The sequence below is a fragment of the Dama dama genome, chromosome 9, assembly GCF_033118175.1.
Source record: "Dama dama isolate Ldn47 chromosome 9, ASM3311817v1, whole genome shotgun sequence".
NCBI classification, from domain to species: Eukaryota; Metazoa; Chordata; class Mammalia; order Artiodactyla; family Cervidae; genus Dama; species Dama dama.
This window is the reverse complement of record NC_083689.1, coordinates 83,476,203-83,497,350: the sequence shown is the minus strand read 5'-3', so window position 1 is coordinate 83,497,350 and position 21,148 is coordinate 83,476,203. Positions and strand designations below refer to the sequence as shown.

The 21,148-nt window shown below is 36.6% G+C and overlaps 1 protein-coding gene across 3 annotated transcripts in view; it reads right to left on the bottom strand.

Annotated features, from left to right (window-relative positions):
- Nucleotides 1-21,148, bottom strand: part of ATG10 (autophagy related 10) — a 254,085-nt gene that overhangs the window by 75,341 nt on the left and 157,596 nt on the right. For all 3 annotated transcript variants that reach the window (XM_061151949.1, XM_061151950.1, XM_061151951.1), the window contains exon 4: nt 11,726-11,864. In XM_061151949.1, the coding sequence (XP_061007932.1) occupies nt 11,726-11,864 (139 nt within the window). The remainder of the gene's footprint in view (nt 1-11,725; nt 11,865-21,148) is intronic.

Here is a 21,148-nt window from a genome sequence, read left to right as displayed (position 1 = left end):
ATCTACTCAAAAGCCCTCCAAATCAAAAGGTATTGCATTCAGACTTACAGACATAAGTACAGGTGTGGGGTGTAGGGGAAGAGCAGGAGATCTGAAGTCCATGCTGAGTTTGAATCCTGGTGTTGGCACTTAATTCTCTATGTGACTGCAAGTTATTTTCTAATTAGCATAGTTAATTTATTCTTTGGCTTTTAACTTTACCTGAAAATGAGGATAGTAATCCTTCTCAAATTCTATCCTTGTGAATGGCTTACATCAGTGAATACACCAGGACTGCGTCAGGCACATAACAAGAGTTCAGTATATATTAGGTATCTCCTCCTAGCCCCCACTGCACCATTCCAGTAATTCTCGTAGCTTAGAGCTAAAAGATGTATTTATAGACCATTATTTCTTAAGAGTTTTCTCATGTTTCTATACCATGCACATTGTGTTTAATACAGCAATATACTAATATCATAGACAAAGCATTTCTCATGTTTGACCTGAAAAGTTGAACTTTTCCTCAACCTTTATTTTCAATAAATAGCAATAGAATATTTTGATACATTTTCAATAAGTATGTTCATCTTGGCATTTATCTGGCGGCAGGAGACCATTATCTTGTGATAAATAGTTTTATTCCATTGACATTTCCATGTCTGTAAAATGAACAAGATTTATTCATCCAATTAACATTTGAATGTCATGTTTAGCTACAAGTTTAAAACAAGCTGCCTTCTGTATCTGTTATATTGTTGTCTGAACACATTAACAGAGTAGGGCCACACTTTAATCTTAAGCCCTACACATCTTCAAAATATGCACGTGTGTGTGTGTGTGTGTGTGTGTGTGTGTGTGTGTGTGTATACCAATGCTAGAAGAGGGAAAAAGCATCTTAGGTATGTCAGTATCAAATAGAAAACCAAATAATCAAATTATTAAAAGTTGACATGCTTTTAAAATAATTTTCAGATGTCAAAGTTAAAAGAATCTATTGTAGAATGATAAAATGTTATAGCTGGTATAATTACTAATTTTAGATATAAGGTCTCAGGAAATATACATCTACCAAAATTATGGAGCCAGTTCATAACTACCCTGGAATCTCAGGACTCACAATTCCGTGCTCCTCCTGCTAGTCCATGCTATTCCATGAGGGTAAAGACTGCCTTTGTCCTTTCACCACTGCAGCGCTGCTATGCAGTTCTAAGTCTCACTCACACATTGCAAATGTTTTATATTTACTGAATAAATGATAAATGGGAGAATACTTTCCTTAACTTTATTTCCACTGAGACAGGGAAAGGCTTTGCAGACCCACAGAAGAATGCTGGGTTTAAAATCTGTTAATCACTCCACCTGAGTGCAGGTGGGACCTGTGACTTGCTTCTAGTCAATAGAATACAACAATGGTGATGGTTGTCACTCCTCTGACTATGTTATATTATATAAGACGGTCTTAGAAGAGTGGAGTGAGAGAGTAGCCAATAGCTATGTGTTGGCAGCTGCCTGCAGCAATCGTAACTTGGAAGGAGCAGCAAACCATGAAAGAAAAGTCAATCACAGGCATTACAAATTCTCCCTTTTCAGCTTCTAACTACACCTTTCTTGTTTCACCCTAGTACAGGGTTTTTCTTTCTTTCTTTCTTTTTTGCCCATAATAATTTGTTTTAATTTTAAAATTGAAAAATAAATTCTGATAATCAGTAATGATCTCAATTTTATTTCTCAAATTATTTCAGCCAACACTCTAAGGATGAAGTAAATGGTTTGGATATTACCACTGTCAAAAACTTGCACACTCTGTTGGAAACATTCATGCAAAAGGCAAAAATCAGCAGCCTAGCAACATTGTGGAGAGACCCAAAACAAATGTTATAGGATATTGTCACCAGACTTGATGCTAGAATTTGAGGGTGTCATAAGTTTTTAGGCAACACCTAATTTAGAGAGAAAATTTAACGCCTTAAATACAGGAATTAAAAAATGATCTCATCCCCTTCCCATGGGAGGGGATATACATATACTTAGAGCTGATTCATGTGGTCACACAGTACAAACCAACACAACACTGTAAAGCATTTTTCTCCAATTAGAAATAAAAAGAGTTGGGAGAAAAAAAATGATCTGGTCAACTTAGAATAACAGACAACTACAAGGAACAAAAAAATAAGTTCAAAACATCAAAAGATGCATGATCCTCCTTTACGTATGCTTACAAGAATGCTACCTGCTTGCTGTGAAGGAAACAGTGTTTTTTAAGTGAATGAATGTGACTGCATTCTCCAATGTGTTTATAAAATTGTTTTAAAGTACATGCATCAATGATGATCAAATAAAGCTTGTGCAAACTGCTTTAACAAGAATGTCAATCTTTCCAGTTTCTCCTGACCATTTAGACTATAGAAGATCTGATAATATAGCTGTGTCTCTCTCGCATGCGGATATGACAATAATGATTTAATACAGTATGATGTGGATTCTTTTCCCTAGGCCTTCATCATCAGTTTTCCTAGTCATAGCTCACACCTTCATGATCAAAGACATACACAAATTAGTGTGGTATCTTTTACTCAAAAATAAAAATTTGACCTGATTAGCAATATCTTCAAAGCCATGACATAGACAACTGACATGAAAAATATACTCTAATATGACTGTGGCTCTAGTTATTCCACAACCAAAATGGAGCCTTCAGAAATCCCACCAAAATCACTGAAATGAGATAATCAAATACATTTTTTAAATCACATCATAAAAATAGACCTTAAATATGGCAGAAACATAAATAACTTTGTGATTTTGGATCCATCTGCCTATTTGTGAAAACTGAAGACCCAAAACTTTAATTTAAAATTAAAATGTGGACATAAACAAATACTTGGTTAAACTCATGAAACACATTATTATGTGCCTTCATGTTCAGTTGAAGTTATCTTCAATCAAGAACTTTAAGCCTTGTTTAGAGGGCCTATTTTTTCTGTCTGGCCCCAGTCAGAGGAGACATAAGCATACTCAATCAACAACTCCCTGGTTTCAGACCCAAGATATTCGATAGCACCAATTTCAACATGCTTAGAAATCTCATTAATCACACTGAGCTAAGAAGCTCAGTAAAATCCCTTGCATACTTGAAAAATTGAAGTAGAAGCCAAAATAATTTCAGCAGCAACCTACAAATTGAGCATGGTAAATTAAGGCCATTTATTTAACAAGTGTTTATTGAGTGCCTACTATGTGCCTCTATCATCCAGAATATTACACATTTGAGCTAAAGGAATATTCTGTCAGCAACCTAAAATGTCAATGATAAAAAAGGAAGAGACTTTGGATGAAAAATAGAATAATTAAAAAGTACAATCTTTAGCAACTGCCAGTAGCATTTAATATTTTCATATAAAATCTCTCAATTGAATAATAACCTACATGTCAAGTAATCTATATATTACTCGAAATCTTCAGCTTTCTAAATTAAATTTCTCAGGGCTATTAGTTTTCATGAATCAAATAAAAGCATGAGATATTTCACTAGCACTACCTAACTCTAGTGCAAGCATGCTAAAGTCACCTTTATCCTGTGGTGCATGCTTTCACTAAAATTTCATAACTCCCAAAAGAACATTAGAGAGAGTATAAATTATTTAGAGTAGATTTAGGAAAAATGTTCTGAATGTGGTCAGTAGAAGTAAAATGGAAATGGTGGATTTTTCACAATGAAATTTGTCATTATTCAATATATTGTCTTCAACAGGGCTTTGAAGGCTATAAAAATTCATGTCATTCTCCACAGTAAGGCAGAGATGATGCTCCATCAAAGGAGAAAATTCATTTTTGCTTCAGTGAGAAAATTATATTGTGATATGAAATGAGTGTTAATTGTTCATGTACATTCTTATCAGCTACTGTGCTGGCTAATTCTGTGATTTTTATTTATTCCTACATCCACTTTTTGCATTCTGAGTCTTTATTAGTCTCAAGAAATCTGAATGAAAATTCAAAAAAATATAGATTTTGGCAACTTCTCTTCAATGTTACTTAAATTTTGGTGCCACTTTGTGCAGTAAAATTGGGAGTGGGGAGCTAAAGAGTTTGAATCTTAACTCCGTAGTTTTATATGTACTCTAGAATAAATAAACCATCTAACCTCTCTGAGCACTCAATTTGCATGTCTGCACATCAGGGTAATAGCAGCTCCTATATTACATTGTTATTGTGAAGATCAAGATGCAGAACTCAGCTGGCATTACTGAAAGGTTCTATATGCCAAGTCCCACTTTATATATTAGCTCACAAACCTCAAAACTCTCTGAAATAGGTATTAGTATCTCAAATTTTTCTAGATGGTGAAAAAAAGGAAACAAAAAGTTCAATTACTCCCACAAGATTACATAGTAAGAAGCAGAGCGAGGAATCAGAACCAAGCAGCTCCTAACCCTCCACCTTGTTCTGTATCAGGAGCTCTTTATAAACTAAAGTGGTACACACATATAGCTGTGGTATTGTTTTATTGTCATTAGTAATCTCTACCAGCATTGCTTAACCTAAGACTATCTAGAATTTTGCCTTTCCTAGTTTCTTAATAGGCCAGGCTTGCCCTTTCCCTCATCACTCCAGCCAGGGCTTCACCTAATCATCCAGCTCAAGATAATCTCTGCCCTCTGAGCCCTGGTGGCAACTTTCTCCCCATCGTTATTGGATATAATGGATACATAGCATTGTGTAAGTTTAAGATATGCAACGTGATGACTTGATATATGTATATTTTGGAAAATGGTTACCACAATAAAGTTAACACATCCATCCTCTCACATATTTATAATTTGTGTGTGTGTGTGTGTGTAGTTAGAACATTTCAAATCTACTCTCTTAGTAATTCTCAAGTCTAAAATACAGTATTGTTAACTATAGTCATCATGTTACTCATTAGATGCCCAGAACTTATTCATCTTATATCTGAAAATCTGTATGTAACCTTTAACCATCATGTTCTCATTTCTCCCACCTCCCACCCAGCTTCTTTCAACCACTAACCTATTCTATGCCTGGTGACAATTTTCTTTTTACCTCTCTTATGGCCCTTAACATATTGTACTTGTTACAGTAAATTTCAAATCTGTCTTGTTTCCCTCAGTAGACTGTAAGCTCCTTGAGGGCATAAATCATCCCTGATTCCTTTATTCATCTCCGCATTCCAGAAACATTTTCTTGTCTTATGCATAAATATTTTCCAATGCTTGGATAGATGGATGTTCAACATTATTTCTAGAGCAATTTACCACAATTATTACTAAGAAGAAGGACTGATGATTAAAAATTCATCAATAAAATACTTCTCATTTATGTAAAAAAAACTCATATAAATCTATAGTATTAAGTAGATGAAGATATAGTGGATATTTGATTTTTCACTATCGAAACATAGTTCCTATTTGGGAGATAAATTCCAAAATAAGCAGTAGGCAGAATCCCATTCTGTACCACTAAACCAAAGAGAGGTAGACATTCCCTCATCTTGTCACTTCTGCCTTCAGTTGACTCTATGATTTACCCTTCCAGTAAATCTTTTTCTGCTTATCATGGTCAGGATCAGTTAATTGCAACTAAGTATACCTAACTAATATAGTCCAGATAAGTGGTTTATATAAGCATTGCTTAATATTTATCATTTTTTAGCCCAAGTGTTCTAAATGTCATACATTTGTCTAGTAATTTCACATGGAAAGTGAATGTAAGACATCTTTCAATTACATGAGAAAGTTTATGTACATTACAATCCATTTTTATGAGGAACATGCTCAACAGCACAATAGAAGAGTAATTTGAGGTCACCTTAAACTGTTCACATACTGTGTTAAGAACTTACATTAATGCAGATGATGTTATAACCTCTCATTTAAATTAAGTTAAACACTTAACCTAGAAGAAGTACACACAAGACTTTCTTGAGGACACAAGACTTTCTTGAGGAATCACTGTGTTCAGAAAATGTCCCAAGGGAAGCAACACTGGGTCTACAAGATACCTGAGACACCAACTGTGAGATATGGCTATTCATCAGAACTCTGAAGACCATATCACCAGATGCATATCTACATTAAGTCTGCTGGTTCGAAAGCAGAAAACACTCTACTTTCAATCCTATCCGAAGTGTTCTGAGGTTTTGATTCTAACCTCTTGCTCTGGCAGACCAGTACTCAGCATTTTGGACTCCTGGCTCTCTCAAATCTCAGAACCCCCTAGAATATGGACCGGTTAACACCAGTAGCAGCACCTTGACTACCCATCCAGCTTGATCTCCTTCCCATGGAGAACACAGTCTCCACCTTCTCAGCAGAGCACCTAATATATGCACTTGAAGAACTCTGCTTTGACGACTTTAATGGAGGAGAAAACCAGTATGCTAGTTTCCAGTTAGGCAGCCATTTTCCTCAGCATATTTTTTAAATAGGCTAATGAGTTTTTACGCTGTGCACACAGTAGGCACTCATATACACTTTAATGGATGTTTCAAACAGGGCTGGTCTTGTCAAGAGTAAGTAGACAAAACACATTATGGGGCACAACACATTTATTTGTTCAGGAAAGCTGAAGTATAGACTTTTACAGGTAAGAAAATAAATTTATCTGCCTTTTCATGTCTTCTTCCTGGCGTCTGTAATCCATGTTACTTTGTGTACGTGATGCTTTGCACTAACATAGGTTAGAACAAACCTTTCAGCAAATTAGGTGCCCCTCTAGTTTTGTTTCACCTTTCTTTAATATGTTTTAAAATCAGACCTGATTTTTCAGTGGGATTCTAGTCCCATCATGTGTTTTACCCCAGCATCCTACTTGTACCTTAAATCCCCATAATGTTTCAAACATTTACCTGGTTCAACAAACAATCCTCATTAAATTCCCTCTGTCATTTAAACTTTCAGTTTGAATATATTTATATTAGTTAAATAATTTGTTTTTATTTGCATTTAAGAAAAATAACTTTCATTGTTTGCTCTTCAAATTTCATTTCAACCCCTAGAATCTCTTTTTAGTGCACTAAAAGTCATGTTCCATTGCATAATTATGACTCTGGCTAGACTTACTGTTTATGTAAATATAAGTGGCATATATGAACTTTCTTAAAAATTCTCTACAATCAAATAAGACTCTAAATCTTCCAAGTCATTTTCTATTTTCTGTTCATGATGGTGATTAACTAGAATCATTTTTGCCTTAATTTCTCTAATCTACCTCTTTTCTGTTTAACAAGGAGCCTTAATTCTCACTCTACTGGAATGGTAATTTTTTTTTCCTGAAAATATGTTCTTTCCAGTTCATTTTCTCTCTAAGAGATGATTTAAATTTTTCTTAAAAAAATGTGCAACAACAACACTAAAAAAGTCAAAATTCCTTTTCCCAAAATTTCATTCTTCATAATTTCTTCTCATCCTTCATTAATTCTCTGTTTTACTCAGTCATAGTTTCTGTTCTAGAAAATGTAAACACTGCTCTAATTCCAATCTTTTCATTATTCTTTTAAGCTGGCCTTTATCTTGCTTTGGATATGCTGCTTTTAAGAGCGAATTATTCTTTGACTATTTGAACATAGTTTAGGCATATAACAAGTGGATAAATTTTCTATATGAAATATCTGGGTTACATTTTTAATTCTCTACTCTTACTCCCTAGACCAATAATAAAATGGATCTTGAGAAAGAACAGACATTCAGTTGCTGAATGGAAGAAATGTTTCCTTCCCTATTCAAAAGCTGCCCTTCTAGCTAATTAAAGAAATATGTCAGAATGGTTCCCAAGAAGAACTCATACGTCAGCACCAAAGAAATAAATATTCTGAAAATGAGAGGAACCACTTGGTCTACTTCTCAATAGAGATTGAGAACAAAGGAAAAGAAGAGAGACAGGGAAGAAATTAATCAGAATTTGAGCAGAAATAAATATAGAAACCTGTAGTTGTAATGAAAGGGAAAACTAGGTAAGCTGAGGAGTCTGGTGAAGCCCAAAGCTATTATGTATATGCCCAAGATATACAACACATTTCTAACACTTGCCATCAACTTCTGACCAAAGCCAAGCCCCCGCAAAGGGAAAACTGGGACATAAAAAGGTGTTGGAATGATGAACAGTACTTAGAAACCTTTTGCACGATACAAATAATTCTTTAACACAGTGTGCTTTAAAAATAGTTGGAGGAGAAAAACAAGAATTTGAAGATATCAGTGCTTTGTGAGAATGGACTTCATAGTCAATAAAGCACCGTTTTAGTGTAGGCTATTTATTAGTATCAATGCCTGAGAGAAGTGCAATGACCTCTCACACACTGCTGGGGAGCAAATGGTATTAAGCGTGCCCCACCACCTCTCGCAAACCTAAGAGTGGCTAGGGAAAAAAGAGCACTGGGAAGGACATTTTCTCTCTTAAATTCACATTAAACCCTCAGCAACTGAGCTCCTATAAGCCCAAGTAGTAGAAATGAGAGGTGCCCAGAAACAGAATTCTGCACCTCCTTGGCTGTATGCCTTCAGGGATCCAATGCAAATGTGTGTTTACAGAAGCGGAACAGCTCCCCAGCTAGCTTGAATGCTCACCTTTGAGTCCTCAGGACTTTTCCACTTTCCTTATCCAACCATTCCTGCAGTCTCTGGGAAGCATCAAACTAAAGAGTAAAGATATAGAGATGGCTTGGGTTCTGAGTTTCCTGGAGACAAAAGTATTACTCCTTTCCATATAACTCATCAGAAATGTTCAAATAAGACACCATCATAAGGTTTCAAGGTTTCCATCTTTGGATGGTTTGCAGAAATGGTTAGAAATTCCTCCTCACTGGTTCATTCAATAAATTGTTGCTGACGTCACACCACAGTTAATACTATGGGTATTAAAATGAGTAAGACAAAGAATATATGTGTCATATAAGTATTACACACCCACACACATCTATGAATAAAGCTTATCACTCTGTAGGCTGAAGTACTCAACTATTAATTTCCTTTCCCTCTCTTTTTACCTTAACCTCCTACCTTCTAGATTATCATTTTATAGGGAATAAGTAAACAAATAATTTTCTGATATCATGCAACATGTGATATATGATATAATGTGATATGATATGACACAGGGGTGATAACAACAAATGGCATGTTAGCTGAGTCCTAGGCACTAGCTGGCCTGGCAGACACTGGACATATCAAGGAATAAGAAGAGGTGGTTACAGTCCAATGTATTTGTACTTTAAGAAACAGAATAAAGATGTCCTCTTATATCTAAGCTAGTTGATAAAAGAAAAGGTAATATCAATTTAAATAGGAATTACATACCACTTGCTTTACCTAAAAAAAAAGGTACTGGAATAAAATTCAGAGCAAAGCAGAGAAACTAATTTTTACTAACAATCAAATGCAAAAAAAAAATCCTAAATATCTGTCAAAAACAAGGCTGAGTGAACTATTTTTGAAGCAACAATAACAAAAAAAGACCCCTGAGCAAGAAATTTTATAGCCATCCTGTTTCTAGGTCGGAATTCTCTTAGAATGAGACAAAGAAAAATCCGGACCTGGAATAAGAAGAAGATGTTAGGAATTCATTCACCACACTGACAGAGATTTGTTTAACAGATGAAAGGCCAGAGTAACCACATAACATATGAACAGGGAATGGACTGAGGGGGAAAAAAGGAAAAACTATGACTCCAGAGTAAAGGACGATACATTTTTAGAACACTTGTTAGGTTAAGTTAGGTAGAGAAAGGAAAAGAAATTATCAGACTCTGATAAAGGAAAGAACCATTTTTCATGTTTCTCCACAAGAAAACACTCAGTATGCTTTGCAAATATTAAATCCGATATTTTAATACACCTGAAAAACCACTAAGTGGATTCCGGAATTTAAAAATTCCTAACGCTAATTCTATACAACACAGAATGGGGAGGGTGGAGAATAAGAAATGCTTCTACACAAAATAAATGACTTGTTTTGGTTTCCTTCATAAAAGCATAAACAAAGAGCATCTTAAAATATATAAATAGAATCCAAAAAGGCTAGTTTGTTGTTTTGTTTTTTTTTTAAGAAACAGAAAACCACCATGAAGAAAAGATCTTAGAAAGTAAACAAATTTCATTAAAATATAATTGAACTTGCAGGAACAGTTACTGTGCTGTACTGTAAGGGGAGCTGTTGGCACACAAGAGCAAAACACGTATGAGCTCATCCGCCGGCCTCGGCAAGACCCACTTGCAGCTAGAAGCAGTCATGTTTCAACACCTCCGATTCCCTAACGCTGACAAGCTAAACAACTTGTTTTGTCTCTGGGAGCTCTTCTCTGGTGATTAACTGCTTATGGTGAATACTAATTACATGAAAGTACAGTATTGAAGAAGGAGTGTCCTGCTTCCTCTACCTGCAGCCTCAACATGGCTTTGAATCCAGAAGCTACTGGGTAGAGTCCTTGCAAACCAAAACCGAGAAGGACATTTTTCTCCCCTCTGGTAAATAAATGTAACCCCTTCCATTTTTCAGTATAACACAGCTCACTGATAAGAAGCTTCCTTTAACCTCTGAGCTCCAAACCAAGTAGAATCACAATAAAGTGAGTATTTTCAAGGCCTATAATAATCATACAGATTAATCTGCAGCAAGAGTTTGTGAATTAGTAAACTATCAGTGCCCTCAATTCCCCATGTCCCATGTTGAAAATTTACCCCAAATTGTCAGTTCTTAGGAAGTGTACCTCAGATTAAAATCTTCTCACCAGGGAGTCTACGAGAATTTGTTCTTGTGTTTTAAATCCTAAGTGCTTGTTAAACCGCCAACACTGCAAAATTAGAGACCATTAAACAATATAAGGCAGCAAGTGATTAAATCTACCAAATACACATTCAAAGCAGCTTAAGCTACTTTTTAATTAAAAATAAAATATCACTGGCTAAATTCAGATGTCTTAGCTATCCAGAAAAGGTTAGAAGGCTGTTCAAAATGCAAAATGCTGCTGATAAGTCCAGAGAGAAAACGAGAAATGGGGTAGGGGTGGGCTGGGGAGGTGGTTCCTCTTGGCTTCTGAGCCCAGGGTGGAGAGCCCTCAAAATGCTGACCCGGTTTAGTCAGAGGACGCAAAGCGGGGAGCCCTGGCTGTGCTGCAGGGTGAGGACTTCATGTGGCCGCTGATTAAATAAGCTTTATTAGCCAAGGCCTCAGAGGAGACAGGGTGTTCCACCTTCTTGGCAAGGGGGATGAGTTGAGTAACACTGCAGGAAGCTGAGGCACTGGAGATGTATAGATGGCTGAAGGAAATGTTAGTGCTATTTTTAAACATAGCCTAAATGGATTGATAAACAGTTCCTGAAATAATAATTAGTGTTGGGGAAGGAGGCATGGGGACTTTTGAGTTAATGGGATCACTTGAGATTGAAAGAAATTTTCACTGTAAAGTTAGAAGTAAATAAACATTGTAGCTTTAAGTTGTTCCTACTTGTTTAAAGTAAAGAAAAGAAAAAGGGCCAGGGGGCTTAGTCAACGCTGGGCAGGAGGCCAAGAATCTGCAGATCAGACTTAAGGCTGGGATGATATCATTCACTCTGAAGTCTTGATACTCTTTCTAAAGCATGAGAAAATTTACTGGTAAAACCTTACCTCACCCACAGTTTTCTTATTTTTAACTTTTTTTTTTCTCTCAAGAATAATTTTCCAAATCTGCTTTCTGCCTTATATGTAAATGTTATGAATTTACATTTAGCTTCCAACATGGTCTTACCTAAAAAGCTTGCCCTAAAGTAAAGCACAGGCACTTGGTAGCTGCAGGAATATAAGACATGATACTCATATTTAATCACTTCGGCAGCCACGGTGGTCTCGGTTACCTCAAAATCATCCAGTGGGGGATCTAAAGCCTCCTGAAAAAAAGCAAATACAAAAACAGAACGTGGCTGTCAATAAAAAGAAGCACATTAACACACACAGAGAGAAAGATGAGGTTTTCTTCGTGCAAAATAACAGTTAAATAAATATAGGACTATGGGGTAAGGAAAAGGGAGTTTCCCACATTAATGTTTAACATTTGAGTCCTGGGTAAATAGTAAAACCAGAAAACATTAGCATTAAGTAATTCCAGATTGTTTTTGAGAGACAAAGCAGCTCTGGGTAAAGAAACAGGAAGCGGGGGAAAAACGTGAAAAGATCTATTGCAACAGCAACTCTGAAAAATCTTTACTGTACAATTTTAGCAACAAGATGATGGCTATACAAGCTACCTTCTTCCCTACCTGTGAGAGCTAAAAACACGCTAACAACTGAGCAAGAGACTGTGAAATGTCCCTAAAGATTCTATTGTACTTGCCAAAAGATGATTCATTGTGTGCTGAACAATTCCCAGTTCCATTTTGAATAAAAAAGTTATTTTGCAAGAGGTTGAGTTTGTTAGGTATATTTCAAAACCTGAGATGAATCTGTTTTCTTTATTATTGTGCCATCTTTGGTACATTTCTATAATAAATCTTGATTTTTTAATAGAGTAGATGGCAAATATCAATGTCAACATAAACAGGGTTTTTGTAAGCAAAGATGGTTCTAGCTAGTTCACTTCTCACCTAATCATTCTCTACAAGTTGATTTTTTTTTTTTATTATGTGTAGAGTTTGTTGAGAATGTATCTTAACGTTTGGAAGCAATTAATTGGACATGTTGAGTCAGAATCTGATTCTATCCACATTCACTTATTTAGTGGCCTGAAGAATTTTCTTTGACATTAATTTTTAGTAGAAGGGAAGAAGCAGGTTGGTTTGACTCATTTCTACCTTTCATTAAAATGGTAACAACAATGAACAATTGAAAAGAGCAACAGGAAAGATTTCAAACTTTATCAATATGAAATAAGGTATCCTGTGGAGATAAGTAAAGCCACAGACTACTCTCCAGATCTCTTTGCTTTACTAATTCCCTACTCACAGTCAATTCACTGGGGGAGATATTACACTAGATAAATCACAACTGAAGATATTTACAAAATAGTTTTTCACTAAACTCTAGTAAACACTATCAATTAAACACAATGAATTAAATAACTGAAAAGAAACCACTGAAATAAACATTCTAGATACAGAAAATTAATACAGTAGCAAGAGGTTTTTCTGTTTGTTTATTTAAATTTCATTAGGCAAAGATAAATATATCTTTTAAAGCAATTCTTTCAGCCAAAACTCATTCCTTTTGCTCAAAGATTGAGTTGTTTAGCATTTATAATTTCTTTTCTTTCTTTTTTATTCTTTCTTAACATTATAAAACCATTGCAGTTAAAAATAACTGCAAACATTGCACAAGTACATTAACAAAAAATTGAAATTCCCCTCATCCCAGCACTTTAGTATCTCAGATTTGTAACTATTTTCAGAAGGTCATTGTGTATTTTTCCAGACTGTTTTTATTTTTTGATGTGCAAACACATATATACACATACTACATCCACCTATACCCCACCTTTGCATCCCCAATTAAATCATGGTATATATACATGCTCCTTGATTTGATTTATTCACTCATGAACATACATCCACGTGCTGCCACGTCAGTGCTGTAGATTTTGCTGCTGCTTTTATATTGCATTATATGACCATAGTTTTGTTTTGTTTTAAACATTTCCATACTGCTAGATATTTCAGATCAATTATAATTTTCTGCTACTACAACTAATGCTGCAGTGAATATCTTAGCACATATATTTTTATACACCTCTATTTTTCTACGGTGCAGATTCCTAAAGGTAACATTAATGTATGAGAGGGTGTATACATCTTAAATTTCAAAAGATACTGTCAACTTGTCCTCAGAAAAAGGATGTATCAATCTATATTCCCAGCAAAAATGTAAAAGAATGTCCTTTCCCAATTCCTATAAATACTGCAGATTATTTGTTTTTGGTTTTTGCTTATTTGATGAATTTTTAAATATCAGTTTTTTGTTTTAGTTTCTAGTTTCTTGATTACTAATGAAAGTGAACATCTACTCATGTATTTATGAGTAATTTGTACTCTTCTGTGATGTACCTGTTCTTAATCCTTTCATATTTTTCAGGTATTTGAGTTCCACTGTTCTTACTGAATTATATAAACTCTTTGTATATTAGAAATAACTTATTACTGGAAATATATACATCCCTGCGCTACAGAAATACACAAGTGTGCAAATATGTCTGATACATGTGTGTATAAAACATTTTCACTGTTTTCTTTTAACTTTGTTCCTTGTATGTATTATAATTTACTTTCATGTAGTCAAAGCTGTACATTTTCTATTTGCAGCTTCCAAGTAATCTATCTTCATTAGACAGACTCGTGCATTGTCCCATTTCATCCTTAAAAATTATACAAATGTTAAACTTGTTTATTCTACACACTGATTATGTCTCTCTCTCTCTCTCCCATACACGTGTGTTTTTTAAATTGACGTGCTTAGATCACTAATCCATCCAAATTTCGTTTTTGTGTATGGTGTGAAGAATTTTTCCCAGATGATTTCTAATAACCCATCTTCCTCCCATTGATTTTAATACCCTTTTACCATAAATTAGATTTTTGTGTATGTGTGTCTTTATTCTCTATTCTTCTCCATTGAGCTATTTCTCTTCTTAGACCATCACTGTCCAGTTTGTAAGTAAATACTGAGTTGGGTCATTAATGACTTCTGCACAAAACTTGCAGCTATAGATTGACCGAGACTCAGTCTTGCTAGGGAGGATAAAATTCCTGGAAAGACTGTCCTTTTATTTCAGCTCAGTTCAGTCACATCTAACTCTGTGACCCCATGGACTGCAGCACACTAGGCCTCCCTGTCCATCACAAATTCTCGAAGTTTACTCAAATTCATGTCCATTGAGTCGGTGATGCCATCCAACCATCTCATCCTCTGTCGTCCCCTTCTCCTCCTGCCGTCAATCTTTCCCGGCATCAGGGTCTTTTCAAATAGGTCAATTCTTCGCATCAGGTAGCCAAAATATTGGAGTTTCAGCTTCAGCATCAGTCCTTTCAATGAATATTCAGGACTGATTTCCTTTAGGATGGACTGCTTGGATCTCCTTGCAGTCCAAGGGACTCTCAAGAGTCTTCTCCAACACCACAGTTCAAAAGCCTCAATTCTTCGGCGCTCAGCTTTCTTTATAGTCCAACTCTCATATCCATATACAACTACTGGAAAAACCATAGCTTCGACTAGACAGACCTTTGTTGATAAAGTAATATCTCTGCTTTTCAATATGCTGTCTAGGTTGATCATCACTTATCTTCCAAGGAGCAAGCATCTTTTAATTTCATGCCTGTAGTCACCATCTGCAGTGATTTTGGAGCCCAAAAAAATAAAGTCTGTCACTGTTTCCATTGCTTCCCCATCTATTTGCCATAAAGTGATGAGACTGGATGCCATGATCTTAGTTTTCTGAATGCTGAGTTTTAAGCAAACTTTTTCACTCTCCTCTTTCACTTTCATCAAGAGGTTCTTTAGTTCTTCGCTTTCTGCCATAAAGTTGGTGGTATCTGCAAATCTGAGGTTACTGATAATTCTCCTGGCAATCCTGATTCCAGCTTGTGCTTCATCCAACCCAACATTTCTCATGATGTACTCTGTATATAAGTTAAATAAGCAGGGTGACAACATACAGCCTTGACATACTCCTTTTCCTATTTGGAACCAGTCTGTTGTTCCATGTCCAGTTCTAACTGTTGCTTCCTGACCTGCATACAATTTCTCAAGAGGCAGGTCAGGTGATCTGGTATTCCCATCTCTTTAAAAATGGTCCATAGTTTATTGTGATCAACACAGTCAAAAGCTTTGGCATAGTCAATGGAAAGCTGAAGTAGATGTTTTTCTGGAACTCTCTTGCTTTTTCGATGATTCAGTGTTGGCAACTTAATCTCTGGTTCCTCTGCCTTTTCTAAATCCAGCTTGAACATCTGGAACTTCACAGTTCATGAACTGTTGAAGCCTGGCTTGGATAATTTTGAGCATTACTTTGCTAACTGTGAGAGATGAGTGCAATTGTGCGGTAGTTTGAGCATTCTTTGGCATTGCCTTTCTTTGGGATTGGAATGAAAACTGACCTTTTCCCGTCCTGTGGCCGCTGCTGAGTTTTCCAAATTTGCTGGCATATTGAGTGCAGCACTTTCACCGCATCATCTTTCAGGATTTGAAATAGCTCAACTGGAATTCCATCACCTCCAATAGCTTTGTTCGTAGCGATGCTTCCTAAGGTCCACTTGACTTCACATTCCAGGATGTCTGGCTCTAGGTGAGTGATCACAACATTGTGATTATCTGGGTCGTGAAGATCTTTTTTGTGCAGTTCTTCTGTGTATTCTTGCCACCTCTTCTTAATATCTTCTGCTTCTGTTAGGTCTATACCATTTGTGTCCTTTATTGTGCCCATCTTTGCATGAAATGTTCCCTTGGTATCTCTGATTTTCTTGAAGAGATCTCTAGTCTTTCCCATTCTATTGTTTTCCACTATTTCTTTGTACTGATCACTGAGGAAGGCTACTTATCTCTCCTTGCTATTCTTTGGAACTCTGCATTCAAATGGGAATATCTTTCCTTTTCTCCTTTACCTTTCACTTCTTTTCACAGCTATTTGTAAGGCCTCCTCAGACAACCATTTTGCCTTTTTACATTTCTTTTTCGTGAGGATGGTCTTGATCCCTGCCTCCTATACAATGTCACGAACCTCTATCCATAGTTCTTCAGGCACTCTGTCTATCAAATCTAATCCCTTGAATCTATCTCTCACTTGCACTATATAATCTTAAGGAATCTGATTTAGGTCATACCTGAATGATCTAGTGGTTTTCCCTACTTTCTTCAATTTAAGTCTGAATTTGGCAATAAGGAGTTCATGGTCTGAGCCACAGTCATCTCCCAGTCTTGTTTACCAGACTGTCCTTTACCCAAACTCAAATTAAGCACTCAGGTATGTGTTGGGGTTGACACCAGGTGCTTGCAGCTGGTGATTAATTAGACATAGATTCAGATTCTCTGGAACAGTTTGGAGGCTGAAGGAATAAGAAAGAGGGGGTAGAAAAAGCTTCTTAAAGAGCCTATTAGAAGTTTCACTCCAGCCACTATTCCCACTGGCAGCTGAAAGTCTGTGGGATTTGAAGGCTGGAGTGTCTGTCTTCTAATTGGGAGAGCTGCTGTCACCCAGCACCTTGCTCTGGGCAGCCATCTATAGGCATAGACGTTTCTGCATCCTTAACTCATATGAAACGAACTGAATTGGCCTGTTTCTGCTAGGATCTTTCCGTCATTCGTCGTCACTTTTATGATGCCCATGCAAATATCATCTCGTGAAATCATGCAACTTGGAAATCTCGGACTTCTACATACTTTCTATTTCCCTCTCCCAACGTGCCAGACGGTTTTAAAACTTTAAGACCAAGGTTCTTATCTTATTCATCTTTGTATTCCTCGAGACTCTAACCCAAAACTGAAAACCCTGGTAAGCAATTCTGCATCTGTAGCAGTTCTGTTCCCTCCTACATAAGTATATTATAACAAACATCATAGGTGATTCACCAGCAAGCTTACCTTGACACTAAAGTCGGAAAAGAAGTAAATGGAGGGCTAAAAATGCAGAAGATCACCAAAGATGATACACAAATGGCAAACAGGCATACAAAAAGATGCTCAATATCATTATCCATCAGGGAAATACAAAATAAAACTATAGTGAGGTATCACTACACATCTATTAAAATAGATAAAATAATAAGCAGTGACATCTTCAAATGTTGGTGAAGACGCAGAGAAACTAGATCATTCATACATTGCTGCTTGGAGTATATAAAATGGTACAGCCTCTCTGGAAAACCATATGGCAGTTTCTTCTAAAACTAAACGTCTAATTACCATACAATCCACCAATTACACTCTTGGGCATTCATCCCAGAGAAATGAAAAACATGCACACGAATATTCATAGTAGTTCTATTCAGAATAGCCAAAAACTTGAGACAGTTCAGATGTCCCTCAGCAGGTCGTAGTTAAACAAATTGTGGCACATTATCCTACACGGCTCGGCAATGAAAAGAACAAGTTGTTGATACACACAACCACCGGAATGAATCTCTCAGGAATTATGAAGTGATAAAAGCCAATCAAAAAGACTACAGATTGTATGATTCCATTTATATAACATTTTTGAAATGACAAAATTTTAGAAATGAAGAACAAAAAACAGATTAGTCTTGAGGGGAGTGGACAGAAGGAGGTGGCTATGTTTACAAAAGGAATGAGGAGACCCTGTGATGATGGAATTGCTCTGTATCAATTATGGTGATGGATAGGTGAACCTACATGCATGATAAAGTTGTATACAACCAAACATACACACCACACCTCCATACACACCCACCCACACACACAGAGATCAGCATAAGTCAAACAGGACAATCTGAATAAATCAACGGATTGTATTGATGCTGATACCCTGGGTGTGATATTATACTACAATTTTGCAAGATGTTGCCACTGGGGTAAACTGAGTTAAGGCTACATGGGAACTTTCTGATTATTTACTACTGCCTATGAATCTGTATCTTACAATTTCAATGAAAAACTAAAAAGGAAAAAAAAAAGCAAGACTATTTGAGATTCATTAAAGACAAACAGAGAAGGCAATGGCACCCCACTCCAGTACTCTTGCCTGGAAAATCCCATGGATGGAGGAGCCTGGTAGGCTGTAGTTCATGGGGTTGTGAAGAGTCAGACATGACTGAGCGACTTCACTTTCACTTTTCAATTTTATGCATTGGAGAAGGAAATGGCAACCCACTCCAGTGTTCTTGCCTGGAGAATCCCAGGGATGGAGTCGCACAGAGTTGGACACGACTGAATTGACTTAGCAGTAGCAAAGACAAAATACAATATCTAAGACCTCAGAGCTAACAGAACAGATGGCAGAGGGATTACGTTGATAAAGAGAGGCTGATGCCTGGAACTGGCCTTACAATTACACAGGAGGCGTGTCAGAGGATGTAGATGTGAAAGGGGCATGGTTGGTCATGGAGTGATGATTACTGGGGTTGACTGATGGGTCCACAGGTGTTATTTATACCTTTTAGTCTACTTTTTTGAATATTTTTAATTCTCAAAAAAAAGTTTTAAGGTAACAATAGTTTCTGCTACTATGTTACAGTGTACAGAATCACAGAACACACAGCATCACAGTGTACAGAATCATAATGAAAGGAACTTCAATCAATCCATCTGGCACAACACTCACCTTGCTGATCCTAACAAGAAGGCTCCAAAAGACTGGTGGTTTACCCAATATCCCCAGATAGTCAGAGGCAGAGGCAGGCCAATGACCCATATCTACTGACCCTGAAATAACTGCTCTTTGTACTGGAGAATGCCACTTTTTAACTGTTATATATTCAATTTAGACTGATGTTCTAGATGTCATTGGATTCAGATCAGTTCATTTGCTCAGTCATGTCCGACTTTGCGACCCCATGGACTGCAGCATGCCAGGCCTCCCTGTCCATCACCAACTCCCGGAGTTTACTCAAACTCATGTCCATTAAGTTGGTGATGCCATCGGATTACTATTAACATTTTGAGTGTGTTTGCTAATATTTTATTACTTTTCTTTTGTTACGTTTTAAAGAGGATTTGGGTATATTTAATTTGATATTAAGAGTTAACAGAAAAAGGAGTCACATGTACATTTATTTTCTTCACAACGTTGCTGTTTCATTAAATGAGAAGATACCTGTATTTAGAAAATCACATTTATTCAAGGAGCTAAAAGATTAAGTGGTTCACATTAATTATAGAAACCTTGATTTTATTGAATTCAATTAACAATAAGTTGACAGTGATCTCTCATTTAGAAAATCTGATATGAATTAAGCTTTACAACTAAATCTCATTAAATAGTGATCATGCTGAAGACACTTCATAGATATTTTATTGAAAGCAAACCCAAATAGAATACTGGGCTTAGGAAATGAGATCCATATCTCTATTTAGCCTACAGGGAAAAGTAATGGAAGGGAAAAAAGAAAAACTTTTTTTCTGTCACTAGAAATCTCTATTACTATTACTGAGTAAACATAAGTAATGAGCTTTATTCATAATGTCCCTTGAGGAAAAGAGATTCTATTTGTTTATCTTCCACCAGTCAGGATCTTAATTCAAACCTAACTGTTATGGGCCAGAATCACAGCCAAGAAGTCAAAGAGTGACGAAGGTACAGGTCTGGTTCAGGACTGTCTTTAGCTGCATCCACAAGAGGACATATAACCATTTAACCACAATGGAAAGATGGACTATGTAACAAACTTTTCTTGATTTTCCTGAACCAACATCCTTTTAATATTTTTAGAAGTGATAAAGATTGGCAAAGCCTTTGGACCAATCATTGAAAAAATCAATTCCTTAAGAAAGAGTTTTAATTATTAAAACATTTTAAACAAATGACTATAAAAATAACCTATGTGGGACTCTGAGCACGTAGCCCCCTCCCCCCTTTTTTTTGTTTGTCTCGCATGCTCATTATTTTACAGTTGGGTGGTTTTTTCACAATTTTTACTCCTAGAATGACTCTTTTTTTTTTCATGATCTCTGTGGCTTTTGAGTACATGATTGTCACAAGAACTCTGCAAGCAATGGCATTCTTTTAGCAACTGTAAATGTTGTATCCAGTACATAAGAGACAGTTTATCACCAGGCAGACCAGTGTCTAACAGCGTCTGGGGTGACACTGAGACAACGAAGGGGGGTACCTAGCTGGTCCCAAGGATGGCATCTCAGTGAGCTGCCCCTTTCCCAGCAATATTATCACTACTCCTGGTTCTTTAAAAACTGGAAAAAAAGAGGTGCCATTCTCTGCTCTCCAGCTCCATCAGAGGGGAGCAAATTAGCATCCACATGGCCAATGTGGGTTCCCACTGAGAGAAAGAATCTGTCTCCTGTGTGGGATTAAATCTGACGCAGCCTGGAACGCTCAAGGGCAAGGCAGGAGGTGGGGGACACAGAAATCCACCAAAGCACATCTGGCAGTTTTCTGGATGTTTACAGTTGGTTGTGTTGTGCTTCAAAGGCCCTGCTTCCTTTAAGACTATGCAGGAGATAGGAAGACAGCTTGAACTCAGAGCTGGGCAGCTAGCAAATATGCTGAGTGCAAGGTGGACTG